Source organism: Sorex fumeus, unplaced genomic scaffold (assembly GCF_029834395.1).
Source record: "Sorex fumeus unplaced genomic scaffold, SorFum_2.1 ptg000020l, whole genome shotgun sequence".
NCBI classification, from domain to species: domain Eukaryota; kingdom Metazoa; phylum Chordata; class Mammalia; order Eulipotyphla; family Soricidae; genus Sorex; species Sorex fumeus.
The window spans coordinates 5,874,630-5,893,337 of record NW_026606077.1 but is presented as its reverse complement, the minus strand read 5'-3'; the positions used below and the strand labels follow the sequence as shown (position 1 = coordinate 5,893,337).

Here is an 18,708-nt window from a genome sequence, read left to right as displayed (position 1 = left end):
ATATGTATTATGTGAGTGAGGGAGAAGGGCTTCAATTGAAATTCTCTCTATAGACTTGACATTATCGTTACTGTTCAGAATAAGATCTTTTTTTTTTATTTGGTTTTGGGGACACACCTGGCAGTGTGTATGGACAGCTCTCAACTTTGTCACCCATGGCACAGGACTCCTAAATGCGAATTACGCGCTATGGGCCAGAGTGATCGTACAGCTGGTCGGGTGCTTACTTTGCATGCAGCTGACCTAGGTTTGATCCCCAGGATCCCAAGCCCACCAAAAATGATCCCTGGTGCAGAGCCAGGAATAAGTCCTGAACACCACCAGGGGCGTCGCCCAAAACCAAACAGATTAAAAGCCTGTGCTCAACCCAGTGAGCTATCTCTCTGGCCCCACTGATAGGATTTTTAAACATTATTTTCTGGGGGGAAAGCAAAATTTTCTGTGACCAGAGAGTCTAAGGGTCAGAGCGCTTGCATGAGGCCCCCCTGGGTTTGATCCTGATATGTTCCCTGAGCAGTGCCAGGCCTGATCCCTGAGCACAGTCAGGGGTAAGCTCAGAGCACAGCCAGGTGTGGCCCCCAAATCAGAAACTGACCTACCAAAGAAATAAAATGATTTACTTTCTGGCCCATAGGGCTGTGATGGAGCCTTTGCAGATCAGTTCATTCTGGCCTTCCCCTGCCATGCGTGTGGCATGTTCTAGGGCTGAGCACACAGGTGTGTGGCTGGTGCTGTGGTGGTGCTGCCCATTGGCCGCGGTCCTTGCCGAGAATTGTGTTCCTAGAACTGTGGCACTGGGACATTTTATTTCTTTGGTTGCTCACAGAAGCACATCCCAGCTGTGGTGCTCACAGACAGCCCAGCTGCCATGCTTCTGGGAGGGAGGTCGCTGTGGTCCTCACACATGTGTTTGCCAGGGGTCGCATTTCCTGGGTGTGGGGCTCACTGGTGGTGGGGGGGAGAGGATCACACTCGTGGTTGCGGTGTGCACGCGCGCGCATACACACACACACACACACACACACACACACACACACACACACACCGGCTTCAGTGGGACAGTAAATCGCTTATGCTGGAGAGCCCAGATGGAAGAGCTGCCAGGTTCGCACAGCAGAGCTGAGAGAATCATGCATGACACATACGGCAGCACCAGGGCGAGGACTCATGACCACTCACTTGCCAAGCCGGTGTTCTACCACTTATTCCTGCAGACCCCTGCATGTTTATTTTGCAACATGAGTCAAAAGCCTTGGGGCTGGAGAGATAATAGAGCATGTAGGGGCTGACCTGGATTCAATCCTGGCACCACTTATGTGGTCCTCCGAGCCTCAGAATAAGCCCTGAGCACTGCTGGGTATGGCCCCGAATCAAAAGGTAAGTAAAAAGAAAAGCTTTTTGAGAAGAGCTGAGTTTACTGAGAGATGAGTCAGAGTTGGAATAAGAGTGATCTCAGGGTTTGGATATGGGAGGCGGCCACCAGTTGTGGGGGCCGACAGAAGCAACTCGTGCAGCCCTCCCGCTGCCTGGACGTCAGGAGTTTTGTTAGCGGGCTCTGGTGCTCATCACATTCCATTTTCCTAACGGCCCTGCTTGGTCTATGATGACACCCCAATTTTGCGCATGAAGAGACCAAGGCTTAGGAGACAGGAGTGACTCGGCCTGCTTCCTGAGCTCACTTGCTGTAAGTGTCTCCCTGCTGCCATGTATAAACAACAACCTTATCGGGAGAGGATTCACTTACCAGCGTTGCAGCCTCCTAAAAACACGGTCTGGTGGTTTAGCTCTATTCAGAGCATCTCAGCTGTCACCACAGTCACAATTTTTGCTTTGACTTTGGGCCACACCTGGCTATGCTCAGGGCTTAGTCTTGGCTCTGAATCACAGTCACCTTTGGGAACATTTGTTGATTGTTTTTGGATCATACTCAGCAGTGCTCAGGGATTACTCCAGTGTCAGGGGGTCACGTCTGGTGGTGTTCAGGGCACCATGTGGGATACCAGGGATCCAACTTGGGTTGGCTACATCTAGGCAAGTGCCCTGCCTGCTGAATTATCGCTCTGGCCCCACACTTAGGAACATTCCCATTCCCCCTCTGACCTGCTACCCCCTAACCTCCCCTGCCCCACGCACAAGAAGCCACTAACCTACTGTCCATCTCTGCAAGTTGGCCGCATGTCCAGTTCATATAAGTGGACTCAGGTGGCCGTGTAGAGCCCTTTCTCACTGGCTCTTTCACTTAGCATAGCGTTTTCAAGGTTGCTGTATGTTAGATCATGTATCTTTTTTTTTTCTGGTTTTTTTTTTTTGCTTTTTGGGTCACACCCAGCGATGCACAAGGGATTACTCCTGGTTCATGCACTCAGGAATTACTCCTGGCGGTGCTCAGGGGAGCATATGGGATACTGGGAATCGAACCCGGGTGAGGCCATGTGTAAGGCAAACGCCCTACCCGCTGTGCCATCACTCCAGCCCCAGATCATGTATCTTTGCTTCAACTCATTTCCTTATTTTTTTCTCACTTTTTTCTGCACCATTTTGCTTTTCCATTAACTGTTGCGTTCAGGTGTGTTCCCACTTGGTGGCAACTGAAAAGTGTGGCTCTGAACATTTATAAGTCAGGTGTTTCTAGGAGGGGATCCCTCAGTCCAGGGCCAAAGTATTGAGTGATTTGAGGGAGGGTCTGCCTGTCTCCACACGGGCATCCCTTGCGTCTCATCCTGGACTTGCTTTCAGAGTGACAGGACAGGAGGAAGGCCAGAGTCGCCAGCCCTGAGCATTGCTGTTAGCTGAGGAGTGGACTGTCAAGGAGGGCTTGGCCCAAAGATCTCTTTGAGGAGTTCCTGTGGATTCTTTTTTTATTGCTTGTTTCCTGTTCGTTTGATTTGGGTACTGCACCTGGCAGTAGCCCCTGTGGACTCTGTAAGCTTTAAGAACGCTGCAGTGAATGCCAGTCTGGTGGTGCTGGTGAGCTCTGCTCTCTGTGTTCTGGTGTAGACTGTGACTACGGGGAAGGGGCTAGAACAATCCCCACCATTCCTCTGTGCACACGGATGCAATGGACAGTGACAAGGAAGGCTTTGGAGGCGAAGGGCAGCTTGTGAAGCCCAGCATGGGGCGGTGACAGGCTCGGCGCCAGGACCCGTGTGGTTTGGGGCTAGTCCTTGGGCACTCTGGCCGCTAACTCTGGTCTGTCTCTGCTCTTGGGCCACAGACCTGGCTGAGTGCAAGCTGGTCTCCTTCCCCATCGGCATCTACAAGGTCCTGCGGAATGTCACGGAGCAGATCCATCTCATCACACTGGCCAACAATGAGCTCAAGTCCCTCACCAGCAAGTTCATGACCACGTTCTGCCAGCTTCGAGGTAGGCTGGTCTGCTCGGGGCGGGAGGTGCCAACAGTGCTTGCCCTTCAGGCTCTAGCCCGACTCCAGAGTCTCACTGGACTTGCTCGACCTCTGCAGTCAGTTCCACGGCGAGGTTCTGGGGCGACCCAGCTCCTCCCTCTTGTCTGGGTGTCTCTTCATGTCATTCCTTCTGCTGATGACATGGATGACACAGGGTCTCGGTGGGAGCCAGGGACAGCCAGCCTTCCTTCCCTCCCTCCCTCCCTCCCTTCCTTCCTTCCTTCCTTCCTTCCTTCCGCTCTCCCTTCCTCACTCCTTTCTTCCTTCCCTGCACACCTGTTGGTGCTTGGGTTACTCCTGACTCTGTGCTCAGTAGTGACTCCTGGGGTTACTCAGCAGACCCTCTCCAGTGCCAGGTATCAAACCCGGGTGGGCCACATTCAAGGCAAATGCCTTAGCCCTGTGCTACCTCCTGGCCCCTGACTCTGTGCAGTTCAGTATTGTCCTCCTTTGCTGCTTTCTTGGGCAGCTCGTTCAGGCACCGGGCTCATGGCCGTGTCCTCTGCTGGGCACAGGGCGCCCATGCACAGGGTGCTTGTTTGGAGCTGGCAGGAGGCAGCAGGTGACCAGTGCAGGTCTTTGGGAAGTGGCCTCTTCTGATGGGTCCGAGGCAGTGGCTCTCCTGCCCCCTGCCCAGCGAGCAGCTATCGTTCTCCATCTGTCTGTGAGGACCCTGCCCTCTGCAGCCCATGATGGAGCTGGGCACTTGGTGTGTGTTTGCAGAATGATGGGGCAGGAGAATGGGGGCAGATGAAGGGTCCGGGAGAGGTGAGACCAGCCTCTGGTATGTCTACCTGATCGGGGCCCCAAAAGGAGCTCAGAGCCTATCTGGAGAAACTAGCAGCAGGTCGAACAGAACAGAGACTAATGGAGTTGAGGGACCCCAGCAAACAGCTCCCTGCCAGCCATGTTTGGACTTCCCAGAGGAGATGGCGGCTTGGGGCAGTGTTCCCACAGGGGACGGACATATGACGTGGCAGCAGTCTTGGGGTAGGGGACTCCCTGGGAGCGCTCCTGCCTTGCATGATTGAGGCCCCGGGTTCCACCCTGGCACCTGCCCACATCACTGAGTCAGATTCTACCACAGTGATCTTTGGTGCCCCAAGTCAAAACTGTGAGCACAGCAAGCAGGCGTGTCTGTCACCCCCTGATCTGCAGCGTGGGAGCAAGCCCTGTGTGGGAGCAACCAAAACCAAGGGAAGGGGGCGAATGCAAAAAAAAAAAAAAAGAAGAGAAAAGCAATCTAGAAACCTTTCAAAGGGCACGAACATCCAGAGTGCAGCGAGTCGCGTGATTCTTCCTTCCTTGCAGCTGCATCGTAGTTTATCATGTTGAGTGAAGAAATTCGGAAGAAGGACAAATACCGGGTGATCTCATTTATTCGTGGCAGATAGAATAACAGTACAAATGAACACAAGGTATCAGAGGCGGCTACCTAGATTTCCATGGACCCTCGAAATGAGAAAAATGCGGAGGGACAAAAATCAAGGTGGGGAAGGAAGTAAAGAGGCAGGGGGAGGTAATGGGTGGAGGGCAGAACCCCTGGGCACTGTGGTGCAGAAGTGAGGTGAGGTAAATGTATATACCTAACAGGTGTGTGTGTGTGTGTGTGTGTGTGTGTGTGTGTGTAACAGAGCCAAAAACATTGCAAGCATGAGACCCAAAAGACAATAACAAACTTAAAAGAATGTGCCTGTTCTTGAGGCTAGAGTGATAATACAGTGGGTAGGGTGCTTGCCTTGCATGGATCAGACCTGGATTCAATCCCTGACACCCACGCCATATGGTCCCTAGAGCCCTGCCAGGAGTGATTCCCGAGCCCAGAACCAGGAGTAACCAAGACCTGAGCATCGTCAGACATGGTCTAAACCCCCACCTCCACTACAGAAGGTGACTGTCCAATAGAAATGAAGAGCAGGGGAACTGACCCTTAGCGGGAAGTTTGCCACTAAGGGGCGGAAGGTGGGGGGACAGATTGGGAAGGGAGCACTACGGCAATGAGAGAGGAAAGTGGTCACTATGCACGAGGACAGGGGCACTGAAAGGAGGTAAAGTGAGGCCCATGAGACCCTCTCAGTAATAGTACTATAGAGCACAGTGCCTAACGGGACGGGGAAGGGTGAGACAGGAGAAGAAAATACTGTCTGCTGCAGAGGCAAGCTGGAACATTCTTGGAGGGACCTGGGACACTGTTGGAGGGAAGTGGATGCTGGCGGAGGGATGGGTGCTGGAACGGGGTCTGCCTAAAACCCAATCATGACTGACTTTGTTACTTTGTAATTCATGGTGATTCATTTTAATAAAGTAAAAATAATCCCAGAACGAAGCATTAACATGTCAGTGTAGAGGATACACAGATGGGGAGTCGCCTCCCACGAATGGGTCCTCCGGCTACTCAGCAAGCTGCTTAAGGCATGATCCCAGAGACTCAGAAACAAATCTCGGAATCCAGCGGCTTTTGGCAGAAATCTCTCCAGATTTAATTATTAAGATTTTAGAATTCCAAAATCGCACGGCTGCCACTGCGGCCACGTGACATCATATGCTATTCATGATCAGCAGTAGAACACAAATTGTCTACTGTTGCCTTTTCAGCAGATCTGAGTGTTGGGGTGAAATCCCAAATAATAATGGTGGGTTTGGTGTCGAATGTTGAATGTAATTAAAGCAGAGAGAGAGTAACGTGGAAATCATCTGCCACACTGGCAGGGGGAGGGGTGGGATGGGGGGGTATACTGGGGCTTTTGGACTGGTGAAGGGTTGGGTGTTTCATCATTGTATGACTGAGACTTAAACCTGAAAGCTTTGTAACTGCTCTCACGGTGATTCAATAAATAAATTTATTTTTATTTTTATTTATTTTTATGCTGGAGTGATAGCACAGCGGGTAGGGCGTTTGCCTTGCACGCGGCCAACATGGCCGACCCGAGTTCGATTCCTCCGCCCCTCTCGGAGAGCCCGGCAAGCTACCGAGAGTATTCGATATGCCAGACACAGTAACAACAAAGTCTCCAATGGAGACGTTACTGGGCCCGCTCGAGCAAATTTTTTTTTAAATTTATTTATTTATTTATTGAATCACCATGGGAAAGGTTACAAAGCTTTCAGGTTTAGGTCTCAGTCATGCAAATATCAAGCACATTTCCCTTTACCAAAACTTATTTTTTACCATGAAGAACCCCAATAAAACCCCACCCCCCACCCCTCCCAGTCCCTGTGGGGCAGATGAATTCTAGTTAACACTCTATCTGCTTTGATTAGATTCATTGTTTCAATAAAAGATTCACCACTATTATTTAGAGTTTACCCCTCCCCCCCAATCAGACATGCTGACAAAGCATTATGAAGTGATTTGCTTTCTACAGCTGTGTTCAAGAATTATTTGTTGGTTTTGGATTTCTGCTATTTTACTTATTGACCCTGGAAGTATTTCTACTGAAAGTCAGATAGTTAAGAAATTGGTTTCTGTGCTCTGGAGTCGTGGCCATGCTGGAGAGCCGCTCGTGGGGGGCAACTGGTGGCCTCGGTAGGGCGTGAAGGGCAGACTGAAACGCCCCCCTTCCCATGAGGTTTTAGTCGCCCCCACACCCCCGGCTCATACCTGCTGTCCACAAGGCTCCCATGCGGCCGCCATCCTTCTTTCCAGAGAAGAGAGGGCGAATGGGGCAACACCCTTTCCCCTCCGGACAGACCTGATGGCCTGGATTAACGCATAGTCCGTTCACTTTTCTGCTCCAAGCTGCCGGGTTCTGCATTAAGTCCTTGCAGAAAATTTATTTTTAAAAAATTTAGAAAAAAAAAAAATTTGGGCTGGAGCGATAGCACAGCGGGTAGGGCGTTCGCCTTACAAGCGGCCAACATGGCCGACCCGAGTTCGATTCCTCCGCCCCTCTCGGAGAGCCCGGCAAGCTACCGAGAGTATTCGATATGCCAGACACAGTAACAACAAAGTCTCCAATGGAGACGTTACTGGGCCCGCTCGAGCAAATCGACGATCAACGGGAGGGCCTTTACTTTACTAGAAAAAAATTTATTTTTAAAAAAAAGAATTGGAAAATAAAAGAAGAGATACAGATGGTCAGTAGGTACATAAAGAAAATGCTCTGCATCCCTTACCATCAAGGGAAATACAAATCAAAACAACAAGCTATCGCCTCATACTAGTGAACTGACACACATCACAAGGAGCAAATAATCTGTGTTGGAGGGGATGTGGGGTAAAAAGTTCCTCTTTCACTGCTGGTAGGAATGTTGACTGGTTTTCAGCCTTTTGGGGGAAAACAATATGGACACTTCTCAAAAAGCTAAAAATCAAGCTTCCACATAATCCAGCAATTCCACTTTTTGGCATCTGCCCCAAAGAGCTGATGTATTTATTGTAGCACTGTTCATAATAGTCAAAATTTGGAAACAGTCCAAGTACCCAAGAGCAGACGAATGGATAAACAGACCTTATAGTATTCCATTGTGGATATGTACCCCACCAGTTGGGGTAATATCCACAATGGAATACTATAAGGATCCTCTAAGAAATGACAAAAGCATGCAGTTTGCCGCTCTGTGGATGGATCTGGAGAGAACCGTGTTGAGTGGGGTTAGTCAGGAAAGGGACAGACCCGGGATGAGCTCTCATATGCGGGCTAGAGAGAAATGAAGGAGGGAAACAAGTGAAAACGACAATGAAGTCTGAGAACCGGGCTGCAGAACTGACCTTTCCATGGTGGAGGAGGATGGAGGACAGGGATAGTTTGTGGGTGGGACCCGTCAGCGTGGAGTGTGAATTTGGAGCGTCATGTATCTGAAAACCCTATTGTTAGCAGTGTTGTAAATCATGGTCCCTAAAATTTTTAACATGTTGATGCAGGTATGTGTGTCCAACAGGTAACTCACCCTTGGAGGTCTCAGAGATGCTGTGGCCCACAGTGGCTCACACGGGGATGCCACAAGGGTCAGACTGTGCTACCGGCTTAGCAAATAGGGAAAGAACTGCAATACAGCTAAGAGTAGATTTACGTCTTGATAGTTACAGAATTGTCATTTGTATTTACTCAAAAAAGTAGTTTTTTTTTTTATAATTTATTTATTTTGAATACCCATCCCTCCACCAGTGACCATTTCCCACCACCGCGTATCCCATTATTCCTCCTACCCATCACCCCCACAACCCACCCTGTCTCTGTGGCAGGGCATTCCCTTTTGTTCTCTCTCTCCTATTGTGTGTTGTGTTTTGTATAAGAGTTAAGCCTGATTTTCAGGGAGAAATATTGGATGATTTACTTTCCATTGATCACTTTGTATATACGGAGATGTGGCACTGTGTGACTGTGTGCTGTTAAGATGGTGCTGGGGGGTGGGTTGTGGGTATGACTTCCAGAATCAGAGGTTACCTGGGAGCCGGGAAGGTCCCGGCAGTTTGGAGGAAAAGTCCTAGTTCCCGCATACTCGAGCTATGCTTGTAGAGGCTTCTGGTCACCGGGGTTCCATCTGGAGGAGGCGGAAAGTAGAATTTATTTACATGAGCTGCCAGATGTCAGGAAACACAAAGTGCAGTGCTGGCACCAGTGTGGAAAAGGAAAGGAAAGAAGGGTGGTGGGAGGCCTGATTTGTGTGGGTGTTGCTCAGAGACACTCGTGGAACTCATCACCTTTGTATCTGAAAGTCAAAGTAAACTTGAAACTTTCACTTGAGCGGCAGTGGTCATGATGGTGATGGGGTGGGTGATGGGGGTGTCTGTGTGTGGTTGTGATCGTGTTTGTGTGATGTTGTGTATGTGTGTGATATTTTGTGGCTGTATGTATGTGTATATGTGTGCATGTATGTCATGGCATGTGTGTATATGCATGTGTATCTGTGTGTTGTGCCATGTGTATGTATGTGTGCATGTGTGTGTCGTGGCATGTGTGTATATGTTGTGGCATGTGTGTATGTGTCCGTGTGTGTTGTGGTAATGTGTATATTCGTGTTATGATATGTGTACATATGTGCATGTGTGTGTCATGGTTTGTGTGTATGTATGTGTCATGTATGTGTGTGTATGTATGTCGTGGTATGTGTTGATATGTGTGTGTGTGCATGTGTTGGTGGTGGTAGGTCAGAGAGCAAAACTTGTTCAATGGGCACTTTGGACCTGTCCAGTTGTCCTCAGCCCTGCAATTGTGGCAGCTACTACTTTGCCCAGCTAAGAGTGGCTCAAGGACCCTCAGCCCCTTGGAGTCGAAGTAGCTGAGAATGGAGTCAGTTAGAGACTTCTGAGTGTGGGCAGGGGAACGGATGCCCGCTGCTGGTAGGGAGCACCCTCTGTGTTCATTCGGCTGCAAGTTTGCTTTTTCTGCTTGGTCCTAAGTTGGTGGTGGGTGATGGGGTGGGGAGGGCAGGTGCCCAGGGTCAGGGGGACTGCCCTTTGGAACCTGGTCCAGGCCTTTCGGGCACCTTTGTTACAGGCCCTATGGATTGTGTGTGGAGAGAACCTGCTTCCCAAGGCTGACGAGTTGCGCCCAGCTTCCTGCCCCTCTCTCCGTGGCTAATGGCTTGGTGTGCTGGCTCCAGTTCTATTTTTATACCGTCTTTGTGTGTGTTTGGTCTCCCAGCATCCTGTCTCTCAGCTCAATTCAGCAATGCTTCACAAGCACCTGTTGTGGGCCAGGCCATGGGCACAGACAATGAGTGCTCGCACAGAAGCCCGAAGCAGAGGGGGCAGAGCTGTCCTGGCTTCCGGAAGGGCTTTACAGACATCAGCTGAGTCCTCACCGCAGCTGGCATTGGGGCAGGATGAGAGGTAAAGAGCACCAGGGGTCTTAGAGGAGCTCGCAGCCTTGCCGGGAAGCTGGGGCCTCTCCTCAGAGCCGCGCCTCAAGTGGCTGTGTGAGCAGCAGAATGTGCCCCAGGACACATGGGGAAGGGGTACTGACAGTCCCTTGATGGCTGTGACCTTCCACTAGGGTATCTGGGCAGCCTCCGTTCCTTTCTTGGCATCTGGAGGAGGGTATGCTTCTCCCAGAACCTCCATTTCTTCTCGGAGACAACCCTGCGTGGAACTCCACGGCGCCTGAGAGCAGAGGGAAAGGAAAACAGTGTTTACTGCAGTAAAACATCAGCTGGGGAGAGGACTCAGAGGCTGGGGACAGGCTTTGCCAACAGGAGGCCTGGTTCTGTCCCTGGTACCACTTGGTCTCTGAGCATGGCCAAGAGATGCCTCCAGCAAGGAGCGGGAAGTAGTCCCTAAGCACCAAATGTTGCTTTCCAAAGTTTAAGGTTTGGGGTTGCCTGCAGGAAGAAGCCGATGAGCGCTCTGCTGAGCTGCTCCCCCAGGCTTCCCGAAGCAAAAGCCTGTTGATACACTGTTTGTACCATTCTCAGTAGACCAGAAATGGATGTTTGAACTCATAGAAAAGGCCAAGCTTTTGTCTGTTTTTTTAAAATGAAACTTTATGTAAACTCCATGATTTACAAAGTTGTGCACAATACAGTTGTTTCAGCTATTCAGTGTTCCAGTACCAATCCGACCACCAGTGTGACCTTCCCTCCAAGCCTCCTCCCTTAGAAGAGATCATTTACTTAGCAAAATAATTTGCTTTACATTGTTTGTTGCGATATATATTAGTAAAGTCGTTATCTAGGATTTAATGAGTTGTGAGTTGAGCCTCCTTTGTTACTGCTTTCACTCTGAGCTTAGTGGGCTTCTACACAATGTTCACATCTAATTTTCTGCTCTGCTGGGCTGTCACTTCTGTGATGTTTGCAGGTATCATGTGGCTGCATATGTGGCTGCATGCTTCAGGGGCCTCAGAGTTGGGACGTCAGCTGCAGGCATCTCTCTGGCATCTGAGATCAGTCCTGACGCTGGGCCTTTTCTCTGGCAGCAGCGGGAGCCAGATGTGAGTGAAGAGCCGGGCCTTTGGCAGGGTGGGACTTGCCTGCCTCCATCCTGTGAAGGTTCCAGAGATCTGGCCCTGGCAGCAGCTGAACCTTCCTGCAATGCTCAACTGTCAGGCACGAAGCTCTTGTCTGTGTAGGCCCTGGTCAGTTTCCAGCATCCTTGGATGAATTAGAAAGAAACTGTGGGGGTGAGGAAATGCTAACCAAGAGGCCTCTTCCTGGAGTTATTCCCTCAGCCTCTTACCAGTCACACAGGCTTGGCCACATCTCGTGTCAGCCAGGGGCTGTGCTGTGCCTGGGCTTCACAGTCATGAAGTTGCTTGGTTTGTTTTCTCTCTGATCGGCTCAAAGAAACCTCTGTGTAATGCCCCCCTGCCCGAATCTTCTTCCCTGCTCTGGAGAAATGGTCCATGCAGAGGGAGAAGGGTGATCCCATGTCCCCACGGGGCCATCAAAACTGCAGGGAGCGAGAGGGGTGAGAGAGGGCAGTGTATCTCAGGCACTGTGTGGTGATGATGATCCAGAACTCAGGAACATAATGGGGGGTGAGAGGGCAGCCAGTGGCCTGGGCAAGTGGCCAGAAGCAGCTGGAGATGAAGCATCACCGTGTAGAGCTCTGCCTCGACTTCCGCTTTGCTGCAGCCCAAGGTTTTCCTTTTCTATCTTTAAAAGAAAGAAACAAAGAAAAAAGAAACATGGAACTGAATAGTAGTACAGTGGGTAGGGCATTTGCCTTACACACAGCTGACCACGGTTTGTTTTTTTTTTTTTTTTTGCTTTTTGGGTCACACCCGGCAATACACAGGGGTTACTCCTGGTTTGCATTCAGAAATTACCCCTGGCCGTGCTCAGGGGACCATATGGGATGCTGGGAATCAAACCCGGGTTGGCCGCGTGCAAGGCAAACGCCCTACCCGCTGTGCTATTGCTCTAGCCCCTGACCCAGGTTTTATCCCTGACACCCCATCTGGTTCTCTGAAGCCCTCAGAAGTGATTTCTGAGCACAGAGCCATGAGTAACCCTCTGAGCATTGCTGGGTGTGACCCCAACCCTCAGGTTTTATTATTTTTTTTATCATGTGGTGCCAGGGATCGCATCTGGATCTCCTGCTTGCAAAGCATATGCTCTAGTCCTGTCGGCCTCTTCCCTGGCTGGCCCGAGGCTGCCAGGGAAGAGGCTGGCAGGGACTGGCACTGCCTGGGCAAAGGAGGGGTATGTGGTGTCAGGGATCAAACTCTGGGCCTTGTGCGTGCTCCACTATTGGGAACCAGTTCCCTGGCCGTCCACTTTTCTTCCACTGATGGGTGCAGAAGCATAGAGGAGATTTGAAAGGATCCGCCGTCCAACCTTGTACCACTACCCATGTTTCTCTCCCATCTGCAAACACGTTTCTATGATTTATTTTTAAATAGGCAATGAGGGTGGGGGTGGGCGGAGAGATAGTACAGAGGGGCTCAGTGCAGCCTTGCAACAGCTGACCTTGGCTCTAGGTCTGGCACCACATATGGGCCCTGAGCCCCACGAGGAGTGGCCCCTGAGCCGCACTGGGGGTGATTTTCTACCCCATCCCCAAATAAATAGTAGGTGCACACAGCATAGTCACCCAAAGGGATGCTAAGGAAAGAAATTCTCTCTTCCTGCTGACTGCACATCCCCAGTGCCCCTGCCCAGAGGCAACTTGTCTCAGCAGTTCTAAAGCCAGCCCGCCGGGATGCACCTGTGTCCGTGATGACGGCATCTGCAGAGTGCCACCGCAGGCAGGCAGAGCAGCGTCTCAAAATTTGACAACCAGAAAATTATGCCAAGTCAGTAACTGTGATGATGTTGATGTAGATGAGAAAACAGTAACTTGCCTGAGATCACACAGTGAGAAGGAGAGGGCCGGGGCTATGTGTCCAGGCTCAGAACTCTTTCAACGATTGATGGGAGAGGAAATGAGCAATTTTGCTGCATGCTGGTTCCACTTAGCAGTGCCTTTTTAGAAATCGGTCCACGTCAGTCTGGGGCGAGTGGCCTGATTCTTTTTCGCGGGCGTAGAGTATTTGCTTAGTGCATCGTTTCAGCCTGTCTCACACACTTCCTCTGTCCACCCAAGGATGGGTGTGGCTCCCAGAAACTCACTCCTGTCCCCACCCTTCTTTCTGGCCGCTGAGAGCCACGTCTCTGTGTGATACTTGCAGAGTGCAGAGCAAGGGCCATTTGAAGGACACTGATTGTCCCTTTCTGACTCTGCCTCCCGGAGAGGGCCAGGGGACAGTTGCAGGCAGGGAAGATGATTGCTCATTGAATTGCTGTAAGATAGTGGCGAGGTGTTGATTGATCCTCGTGGACGGGCAGTTTGGGAGCTGACACATCGTCTCCCAGCCTAGCTACCTAATTACTACAGGCCGGCCTGTGCTTTAATGGGAACCAACAGTCCCCCGCGGAGGTCAATCTCAGGCCTGGCAGTTGTTCAAGATAAAGATGAAGCAGAAGCGATAAGAGGAACTGGGAGAAGGAGAAGTCAGCTTCAGGGATACCGGAAACTGCAGTCCAGTGGGAATAAGGCCGTCACAGTGAAGGGCTGATGTCAGGCTGGTTGCAGTCTTGGGAGTGAGAGAAAGGAAGATCTTCCACAGCCTCCATCTGTCCTGGGAGCCCTGCTTGTCTCTGAATTTTGACTGGAGAACACAGTTTTGTCCTTTCTGGAAGTCTGAGCTCACCTCCCAGCCCTCTGTCCGAGAATCGACTTGACATGGTGCCTTGTTGCGACTCCAACAGTGAGAAGGAATGTGTTACGGAGGGGCCAGAGAGAGATAGTATGCTGGGTAAGGATCTTGCCCTATGGTCCCCCAAGCCCTGCTAGATGTGAACCCTGAGCACAGAGCCGGAAATGATCCCTGAGCGAAGAACCAGGAGTAGATCGTGAGCACTTCCAGGTATATTGCCCCCTCCCTGCCCCAGCGCCCCAGCCTGTATTATGAGGCTGGAGCAAATCCAGGGGTTTAGGCACTTGATTTGCATGCTATCAACCCAGGTTTAATGCGTGGCACCCCATAGGGTACCCCAAGCACCTCCAGGAGTGATCCTTGATCACAGAATCAGGAGAAGCCCTGAGCACTGCTGGCTGTGACCCCAAAACAAAACAAAACAAAACGAAAATGAGGTAAGGCTTATCATCATAACCCCGAGGATAAGAAGCAAAGCTGGATCTGGCTGAAACTGTTTATTTAGAAGCTGAGCAGGCTGGCCACGTAGGTAGCGAGGGGTATTGATCAAGCTTCTCTTCTTCCTCTGAAGTAGAAACGACAGAGTCAACCGGTGTTAGAGCCACGCAAGAACTTGAGTGTGACTGGCACTTCCACAGGTGCAGGGACAGCCTTGTACTCCTTGTCCATACCTATGGCCGACCTGGATTCAATCCCTGGCACCCAAATGGTTCTTCGAGCCCTCCAGGAATAATTCCAAGAGGGAACTGGCTTTCTTTGCCTCCCCTGGAGAGGGGCTGGAAGCAGCTCCGTGGTTTGGATAAACCTAGCAGCTCTACTGCGAACAACTTGTCACTTGTAAATTCGACAAGAAGAACAGGATCGGTTCTTTGAAAATCACTATCTGCCAAAATTCAACCAATCTGAAATAGGCCATTGGAACTGTCCTGCACCCAACAGAAGAAGTTTGATTCATAAGTACAGAGTTCTCAAAAAACAAACAAAGAAATCTCCATGCCCCCATGACTTCACTGGTGATCCTACCAAATATTTAAAGGAGACTGAACATCAATTTCACATGCTCTCTTTCAGGAAAACTCATGAGGGAGGGCACAGGTTTAACTCATGCTTTGAAACCGTATTACTTTTACTCCAATCCAGGTAAAGACAGATAAAGGGGGAAAAAAAGAAGAAAAATTTATAGACCAATATGTCTGATGGACCAAGATAGAAAAATTCGCATAAAAATTAGCAATCAGATGCAACAGTGTATAAAGACAGTTATATGTTATCACTATGTCAATTTGTCTAATTTCCAAGATATGCAAGTCGGATTCAATATTTGAATCCGACATCATATCAAAACACTAAAGAAAAATCATTCAATTTTATCTATCGACATAGAAAAAGTATTGGGCAAATTAAATCTCAGCGTCCATTCATCATTTTTTTAAAGGCCAAACGTAACAGTACTGGAATACAGAGAACTATCTCCATTTAGCAAGGAATATTTATAAAAATTCTACAAATAACCTCAGATTTCATGATGAAGTACTTTCCCTGGAAGGTTAAGAACAAGGCAAGGCTATTTATTCTCATCCTGAAAATTCTAACCACTTCAAACAGACAAGAAAAAGAGAAAAAAATATACACACCAATGAATTATAACCACACATTAGTGACAATGGCCCGTATTCAAAAGAGTGGAAATAGCAAGTTTGGTGAGGATGTGGAGATTTAAAGTTTTGCTGCACAGTTTATACCAGAGTATAAACTGGTAATTACATTCTGTCATGAAATCAGTCTGAAGAGCCTTTTAAATTCAAAAAGGAGGACAGGAGAGTTAGCTCAGCGGACTGGAGTTTAGGCTTTGCCTGAAAAGGCCTGGCTTCTGTCCCAGCAACACAAACACCCCCAAGTGTTTCCAGGAATGACCATGTCCAAGCAGAGAGCCAGGAGTAGTCTCCAAGAAACACCAGGTGTCATGACCCCTAGTAATAATAAAGGTAAAGGTAAAGGCCCTCCCGTTGATCGTCGATTTGCTCGAGCGGGCCCAGTAACGTCTCCATTGGAGACTTTGTTGTTACTGTGTTTGGCATATCGAATACATCACGGGGAGCTTGCCAGGCTCTGCCGTGCGGGCGAGATACTCTCGGTAGCTTGCCGGGCTCTCCGAGAGGGGCAGAGGAATCGAACTCGGGTCGGCCATGTTGGCCGCTTGTAAGGCGAACGCCCTACCGCTGTGCTATAGCTCCAGCCCCAGTAATAATAATAATATCAATAAATATTTTTGTTTGGGGGCCACACCTGGCATTGCTCTGGGGTTACTCTTGACACTGGACTCAGGAATTATTACCGGAGGGCTCAAGGGACCTTATGGGTGCCAGGGATTGACTCCAGATCGGCCACATGTATGGCAAGCATCTTACCCAGTTTACTGTCACTGCAGCCCCACCACTCCTAGGATTTACCTGGAGAGGATAAAATACTGATTTAAAAGAATATTTGCTTCCTGTGTTCATCACAGCATTGTTCTTTGTATCCAAAATTGTCAATCAACCTAAATATTCCATCAGTGGATAACTGGAGGAAGTTGTGGAGTATATAATCAATGAAATACTACTCTACTTGTTATTTTAAAGATAGAATTGTGGGAAGAATATATAGATTTTTTCTCCCCAGCATGCTGGGTATGACGTAAGGCAATGCGCGACCCCTGAACTCCATCCCTGACTCAGAATAGGTGGTTCTTGAGATCGTTAGAATAAGTGAAATAAGGAGGGAAGTCTAAGATAGTCACTGGATGGTCTCACTCATGAATGGGACATAGGTAACTGGCAAGTGCATTTGGCAAAAAAACAAAACGAAGTCCTGGGGCCAGCGAGGCGGTACAGGGGTAGTATCTGCCTTGCCTGTGGTGGACCCCAGCTTGATCCCTGCAACCACATGGTCCCCTGAGCATTGCCTGGTACAGCCCTGGAGGTGCCTGAGCACCACTCGGGTGGCCTGGGCATCTCCGGAGGACCCTGAAGGACCCTGAGGCACCACATCCCCAAGCCTCACAATGAACCGCCAGCCCACCAGGTTGAGAATCACTTGGGAGGGGACCTTCTGAGCACTGCTTGGGAGCCCTCTCCCCAAGACCGAATAACTCCTAGGCTTGGTGAAAACTCTGGTGCTTACAAGAGGGAAAGGGGAAGCAGGGAATGGAAGCAGGGTTCGAGGGTCTTTGTGGCCGGTGATGGAGGCACTGACACCTCGGTGATGGTGGAGTGAGTGTGATAGACCTGCCTGTGAACCTAAGGTCCTGAAATCCCACGATACTGTGAACCAGTGAAAAGTCGAAGAAAACCGGAGAGTAAAAGAAACACAAGGTAGATAGGTTGGAGAGGAAGAAATAAAACGGTCTGCTTGGAGCTGGGAAATAGTACACGGACACGTGCCAGGTTCGATTCCTCGCGCCACTTGGTCCCCTGAACATGGATGGGTGCAACCCTCCAGGCCTCAACACTGCTGGGTGGCTCCGACCACCCACATCGCTTTGTGTCCTAGGACCCTGGCACTGAATTCAGGACCTGGTTAGCTGAGAATTACTGGAGCCCCCCTCAGCCCTTCCCCAATCTCCCGAGCACAGCTTGGGAACCTCCGCCCCCGCCCCCACCATCACCAAACAACCCCCCGACATGTTTTCAGAGGAACATAATTGTTTCCGTGGGGGAGGGAGGGCAAGACAGTTTGTACTGAAACTCATTTGGAAAAAGATGGATGTGAGGACAAGAGAAGTACATATTTGAGAGAGGACACGGGCTTCCCAGAGCAGAAATTAAGCAAGCAAAGAAACAGAGACCAGCAAGCAAGACAGATGTTCAAGGGAGAACAGGCTTAAAGAGCAAATAAGAAACATAATTGTTTATATAGAAAACTCCAAGGCGGGCTGGGACGACAGTGCAGTGGGTAGAGCGTTTGCCTCGCGTGTCGCTGACCTGGGTTTGATCTGTGCCAGCCCATAAAGTCAGTTGCCATCACCTGCCATGGTTGATCCCTGAGCACACAGCCAGGAGTAGTTCCTGAGCACTGCCAGGTGTGGCTTCCCCCCCCCCCCAAAAAAAACCGCCAAAACATTTTTTAATTTAAAAAAAATTAGCAAAACAGTCCCAAAGTAATAAACATGTTGAGCAAGTTCCCAGGATGCTGATCAGCAGAGAACCGCCGTGGGCGTGAGCGTTCATCCTCAGAATGCCTTCCTCCGTCCCGTCCCGATTCACTCGAGCGAACCTGCCTTCCCGAGTTCTGAGCCTGCCTCCAGCGCCAGCCCGACAACATCCCTCCCTCCCTCACCCAGACCTGACCGCTTTGCTGTCTCTTGGACCCTCTGATTGGCCTCTTTGCTGTCTCTTGGATGCCCACTGGCCTCTTTACTGTCTCTTGGCCACCCTGATTGGCCTCTTTGCTGTCTCTCGGATGCCAGTTGGCCTCTTGGCTGTCTCTCGGATGCCGATTGGCCTCTCTGCTGTGGCTTCCCCAGGACTCTCCACGTCCACTTCCTTCCCATCATTTATGTTAACGTTAAAAACCCTCCAAACAGTGGCTGTAATCTTCTCTCCTTTATGACTTTCTCTCCCCAAGGTGTGCCAGGTTGTTAATGGAAAGATCTCCTGTTGCCACAATTCCCCCGTCACCCCACAGTGACTGCCCATGCTTGGTGCTGAGTGAGGAAAGAGTAGCTATATTGGTTTTACTG

The 18,708-nt window shown here is 50.0% G+C and overlaps 1 protein-coding gene across 1 annotated transcript in view; it reads left to right on the top strand.

Moving 5' to 3' along the window:
- LRRC20 (leucine rich repeat containing 20) overlaps positions 1–18,708 on the top strand; it is a 73,124-nt gene that overhangs the window by 33,210 nt on the left and 21,206 nt on the right. Inside the window, exon 2 of the mRNA XM_056113512.1 lies at positions 3,215–3,364. Within this exon, the coding sequence (XP_055969487.1) occupies positions 3,215–3,364 (150 nt within the window). The remainder of the gene's footprint in view (positions 1–3,214; positions 3,365–18,708) is intronic.